This window comes from Tupaia chinensis, unplaced genomic scaffold, assembly GCF_000334495.1.
Source record: "Tupaia chinensis unplaced genomic scaffold, TupChi_1.0 Scaffold000077_1, whole genome shotgun sequence".
Taxonomy (NCBI): domain Eukaryota; kingdom Metazoa; phylum Chordata; class Mammalia; order Scandentia; family Tupaiidae; genus Tupaia; species Tupaia belangeri.
Genome location: NW_006159538.1, coordinates 4245091 through 4251719, shown reverse-complemented (window position 1 = coordinate 4251719; position 6629 = coordinate 4245091). Strand labels below are relative to the sequence as shown.

Sequence of the window (6629 nt, the reverse complement as noted above, 5' to 3'; positions counted from 1 at the left end):
CTCTCTGGTCTCCAGCTACTTCAGGTTGGTTTGTTTTGTTTTGTTTAGTTTCTCTTTCTTTACTTTCTACCCCCAAAACATGTTTTCTCATAAAGCTTCACCCTTGGACCTGCTCTCCAACACATTCTTTCTAGTAGGTATTATCTGCTACTATCTTTGATCACCAGCTAAAATAACTCCAAATCCGTACTTCTATTCCTAGCCTTTTGAGCTCCAATCCTCATTCCCAGATACCACCTGAACAAACTCCGTCTGAGTTTGTTTCATAGCATGAAAGACTTCAAAAGCATCTTCTCATCATATATTTCTATCAATAGAGAGTTCCTATATTCCTTAACCAATTCAATATTTTGGAGACTCAAGTATCTCTTGGCTATATCTCTAATACTCAGGACCCCTTTTCCCACATTACCACAGTCCAGGCCTTCATCATCTTTCTCTGAAATCACTTACTCATTGATTTTTTTTCAGCTCACGTCAGACAATACGGGAAAAGCATTGACCACAACAGCCATAGTCTGCTCTCACCGAGTTGATGATACTAAGAGGATGCCCTGAGTCTGTCCTGACCTCTCACCTGACCGCCTTTCCTCATACCTGGGCTTTTCTACACTCATACTACCACTAGATTAGATGCAGGCACTTTCCATTCAGAATCCTTGGCAAGTTCCCATTACACACAGAAGGGCCGTCCTATTTAAAGCTCACACAACCCAATCCTGATGTACCTTATCACTTTTTTCTCTCTCATTGCACTTAGAATCTTTTTTAGACAAAGGTTCCAACCCCAAAATACACTGGCCTTCTGTCAACTCAGTCTTTGCTGAGACTTCTCCCAGACTTCCCCCGACTTGAATCTTTTCTTTTCCCCACCTCCGGTTTTTCCAGTCCACTAAGCTCCAGTTAAAATGCCACTTCCAATTAAGCAGTTTCCTTAAATTTCCCCAGGGGAATTACATACCATCTTCTGCTGGGCCTGACACTTTCTCTGTGCTTCTCACACTCTGCCTTGAAATACATGGTCCCAGCACTTGTATGCGTCACTCTCATTCTTCGTCCACTAGAGACTCTGAGTGGTCTGAAGAAGGGTAACTCCATTTGTGTCCAATTCCCCACATCTAACATGGCCTTGTGCAGAGAAATCTGCTCAGTCTTTGCATCGCTAAAACCACAGCTTGAAACTTTAGAAGCAGCCGTAGTCAAATGCCCTTACGTGGCCACATCTATTGGAACATGTATTGGAAAATGACCACTAGATCATCATCTCCTGTTTGTTGGCCAGGTACCTGTTCAATGGGATCAGTGTATAAAGAAATACAGTTACGCATCACTTAACAACAGGGATACATTCAATGCAATGTGTCACTAGGTGGTTTTGCCATTTTGTAAACATCATTCTTACACAAACCTAGATGGAACAGCCTACTACACACCTAGGCCATATGATAGAGCCTGTGTGCTCCTAATGAGACCACCACCACAATGCAGCCCGTCACTGACTGAAACTGCTATGTGGCACACACAAGTGTAAAACGAATCAAAATAAATCCAGTTGGGATGAAGAGCAGAAAGAGAGCAGGCTGGACCTTAAGTATGTACTATCTTCTTACATCAAATTTTCAGTCAAATGATAAGGGAATGATTTCGATTATAAAGCTCTTAAGTCCGATAGGACCAGCAGTTAGCCTAACGGCTATGTCACTGGACTCCCATGTAGTCGACCGCGGTTCGAGTCCCGGACCTGGCAGCTTAAACTCACGGCGAGCACGTGTGCATACGTGCCCAAGACCCCAAGAGAAGGGACTGTGGCATGGCCATCCACCAGGGGGTGATTTCTCGCTTTCTGTCTCTCTGTCTCTCTCTGTCTTTTGGCAAGCGCATGTGCTCTATAGCAACGACCTCTCCCCCCAAAAAAAGAAAAAAAAAAAAAAAAACTCTTAAGTCCAAAATGTAGAGAATCACCAATGTAACATGTATGTCAATAAGATCACAATGTCCACTCATCTCTACATAAACAATACAAGAATACACCTAGGACCGAAATTCATAACCGCTCATTCAGGAAATTCTGTTGGAAGGAATGCTCACATATGTATGGGAAGAGGTTGTAAAAAGATTCTAAAGTTGGGGCCGCCACCTCAAATGTTAAACGTGCTATAGAGCAGGGCTGGCAAACCACAGTCCACAGAGCGAATCTAATCCACCACCTGATTTTATACAGAATGGCTTTTACCATTTTAAATGGTTGGGAAACAAAGGCAAAAGACGAATATCTGGCAACACAAACTTTAATGCACACAAATAAAATTTTATTAAAACACAGCCACGATCACTCATTTATACATTGTTTATGGCTGCTTCAGTTCTACAATGGAGAGCTGAGGAGCTGGGACAGAGACCGTATGGCCTTTAAAGAAAGACCAAGACAGTTACTCTCTGGCCTTTGCAGAAGTCTGCCAACCCTAGCTACAGAAAAAATAACAGCAACCTCCCAGAAAAAGATTATTTATGTGAAAACACTGACCATTTTTTGTGAGAAAAGTTTTCAAGGCACCTCTGATTACAAACTGTAGAAATAAAATGAAAGAGCAATCAACTTCCAACCATGATGGTGGAACAGAGATCAGATTTATCCGATCTTAGGAAATTAAAATCAGCACTAAATATATGACGTGACTGTTTGCAGACATTTTACATCAGGCGGCGCAGTGCTACGATCTCTCGTGGAAGGGAAACAGATAAGGTAAACAGAAGACTGTCTTGTTTTCCTGCCTGGTGGGACATTCCAGACTGCAAAAGAGATGAGAAATTCCAAGCGGGGTTGAAAAAATAAGACACTGGAGATAAGGATGTTTGAAGCAGCTCGAAGTTACACTACAAAGTTCTGGAAGGGAGGAAGCCAAACAGAAAAAGAACTCTAAAAATATGCAGGATGTTGGGCTGGCCCCATAGTCTAGTGGTTAAGGGAGGGATCTGGGTCTCACATGGCCAACCATGATTCAAATCCCAGCACTGGCAGCCTGAAGTACCCACTGAGTGCTTATGTGTGTTCTCCCTCTCTGTCTAACAAACACATATGCCCTATATAGCTATATAGAAAGAGGGCGCATGAGTAAGAGTGACAGATGATGAGTTTTTGCTGAATATTAAGATACATATGTGGGGTCAGCAAGTGGCATGGTGGTTAAGGCACTGAACTCCCACATGATCAACTGTGGTTCAAGTCCTGGACCTGGTGGTTTACTTTGTCACTTCATGTGCCCTACAGCAAATTAAAAAATAATGATGATGATAAATAAATAATTCTCTTTTTTAAAAAGATACAAATGTAAAAGATACAACACCAGAAGGCTAGGCAAAAAATGACCCAGAAGCTGTGAACAGAACGGTTCCCCAGAGCTTACACAGAGTTGGGAGTTCCCACAAGCCAAATTGCAGAGTCCATTTGATCATGTAGGCCATTAAATAGAGATCCCAAAAGGGCCATATTTTAGTAGTAAAGTTAACTGCCGCAGAAAAAAAGCACGAAATTGCATTAAGCTTAAAAAGAAGACTTGAAAGAATCAAAATAAACTGCAAATAAATTAAGTCACTACCCAAAACTCAAAACTCTTCAATTGAAGATAAAATCTATATACCTAAAAATGTAAGATACACAATGTCCACCATCCAACCAAAACTTACTAGACATGTGAAAAAGCAGGAAAAGATGACTCATAACTAGAGAAAATCAGTCAACAGAAGCAAACCAAAAAAAATTATAAGATGATGAGATCAGCAAAGACATTTAAACACCTATATAACCATGTTCAAATACTCAAAAGTGGTCTTTCTCAATCAAGGTTCTGTAAGAGATTAGTCTTACAAAAAGTTATCTGAGTGACTTTTTTCTCAATTCTCCCAAGAATGGATTCACAGCTAGTACTATTCTAGATGCATAGGTGAGAAATTAATTCATAATACACAACAGATAAGGAGTTAGGGCTCAATTCTCTGAGAACCTAGCTGTTAAAAGCTGGGTAAGAGAAATATATGGGAACCGGACATTGGCACAATAGTAACGCAATGCTCATCAAGGCTGACTCACATGGGAAGGTTCTCAGTTTGCACCTGGAGACCTCCCTGAATACAATGAGTGCATGTGTATCCACCGTGACTGGAGGTCACTGAAGTTGAGAGTGGGCTGCAATGTGAAGACCCTATTGGAGATGCCTGCTTCCTTCCTTCCCTTTTTTTCTGTCACAGGAAAGAAACCTAAAAAGAAAGAAAGAAAAGAAAAGAAAAGAAAAAAGAATTGGAGTACATAAATATAATGAGGAGAGAAAACACAATCTATTAAAATAATCCAAATAGAATGGTTAGAAAATAAAAACAAAGAATGTGAGATGAAATTCATTGAACAGAATTAATAGATTAAGTAACTACAGAATAGAGAACTTGAAGATATAATAAAAACAGGATCCAAAGAGAGAAAGAAGAAAAGGAAACTGAAATAAAATTTGAGAGGTTTTCCATTGTTGGTTATTATGTAAGTAGTCCCTTGTCTCTGAAGTTACCAATGACAAATCACTTTCCAACTGAAAGTACTACCAAGCACATGTGATAGGTGCTAAGTTATCAAAAGCCACAGGATAAATGTGGTATCTTTCTGGGCAATAATTTTACTAGCAGACTTGAAAGATATATTAATGTATAATTCCATATTATGGAATACAATGTAAAACTACACACACACACACACACAATTTTTATGAGTCTTCAAAGAAGTGTACTGTGTGCTTTGCTTCAGCTGTTTTACACTTCCTCCTCAGACGAGTACATGTGTGTGGATTCGGTCTCCCTTCTCCTCCACAGTTGGTGCTTTGTCAGGACCACTTCAATAGAAGTTTAAGAAAAGCTGACTTAAGGAAAACATTCAAGAAATCACTAAAAATACCAAACGATTTCACATCAAGTTCACCTGCCGTGTGCCTAATGTTAACTTTTAGATTCAAACCCTAAGACATTGCTGAGAAAACACCCAGAGTTACTAAGATAAGTTTTTCTACCACTCATTCCCTCCAAGAAAAACCACTAAAATAACAAAGTGAGTAATCAAGCATTATCTTGTGATAACAGACCAGTTTTAATTCTAGCACCTGAAGCTATACAAGGGTATGTTTCATAAACCGCATGGGGACTGTTGTACACATTCAATAAAGTGACAGCTGTGCAGTACCACTGAGTATCTCAGACTCAGGAACAGACTTCTGAATTGTTTAAACACAATCCACAGAATTAAAACAAAATCAAAAGCCACCCACAGGTATACTAACTGTCCGTCAAAAGCTTTACACTTGATACTTGATACAACGGTCAATATCTAGTAGGGATACTGGAAGTCATTCAGGAGTCTCATCCAGATGCACTCTATGGGAAGGTTTCTTGAATAGGTATGACTGGCCAAAGGTGGGTCCAACCAGGACCAGACCAGCAAGAGACAGTTGGACCACAGTTTCTGTAGTTTCCACATCTTTTTTGTCAGTTAAAAGTGAACAGTGAGAATTAAATACTTATCTTTACATATACACAGGTATGCTGTGAAAGCATATTTGCTTACAAACATATAAAAATACTTGTTAACTAGTTTGATAAGAAAATAATGTATAAAAGTATATTGCAAAAACATTAATCATCTCTGACCCTGGAAAGATCAATTCCATATTTTATATTACATCGAACAAAAACAGTTTTAGTTGTTTTTTTTTTTTTGAATCCCTTATCCAGAAATATTTGAAAAGGAAGACAGACGCAAATCATTCATCTTTACTTTTAACATGGCTGTGAAAAAAGTTAAATTAAAAAAAAATCAAGTACACTGAAATGCCTAAGTTCAAAATGAGTCCAGATATTTGGCCACATAGAATAGGATCATCTTCAAGAGTAGAAGTAATAACAAAGGCTTTATATGCAGTTTTTAATCCATTAAAACAAGAGGCGTTTTGGTATTTTGGCTGTTGGAAAACAAAAGCTGTAGCATCAGCAAAGGTCTGAGACGGCTCGCTTTTGTATATTCAATTCAGTGTATTTCAGGTTAACTAGAGTGGACATGAACATTTGTAAAGGTAGGCAAAAATTCACATTAAAAAAAAACAACCAAAAACCTAACCTCCCTATATGTTTCTATGTAGAGCAACATGATTCCAGAAGTTAAAAATTATTTCACAACCTGACTTCAGCTTGGCAAACAGCTCAGGTTCCAAAACTGATTCATCTCTATTAAAACGTAAGCCCTTAAAAAAAGAACGTGTCTGTGTATCTACACATATATTTTAAAGGAATCAGATCATCTTTGAAGCAGCCTTAGTGTTTCCTTAAAAGGTGTCTGGAAATGACCATTGTATCAGCTTCACGGAAAGGATTAGCCAGCTTCTTGGTCTAAGGCTAACACGGTGATCATTTGTCTAAGGCTAGGAAGGTACCAACATGATGTAAACTGTAAGGACACAGGGAGGTGAGGGCTTTTCCTGGCAGTTGGTAGCTAAAACTCAAGGGATTCTTAGAAAATGACACAGTGGCAGCCTTTCTTGTCTTTCTCTTTCCGAGTTGGTTCTGGTGAAGGAGGACATTCCCTCTCCCGAAAATTTCTG

At 39.2% G+C, this 6629-nt stretch overlaps 1 protein-coding gene across 1 annotated transcript in view; it reads right to left on the bottom strand.

The window, feature by feature from the left end:
- Nucleotides 1–2272: 2272 nt before the first annotated feature.
- Nucleotides 2273–6629, bottom strand: part of LOC102496329 (ras-related protein R-Ras2) — a gene marked incomplete in the record, with an annotated part of 30680 nt that continues 26323 nt past the window's right edge. Inside the window, 1 exon segment of the mRNA XM_014584741.2 lies at nt 2273–6611. Within this exon segment, the coding sequence (XP_014440227.1) occupies nt 6539–6611 (73 nt within the window).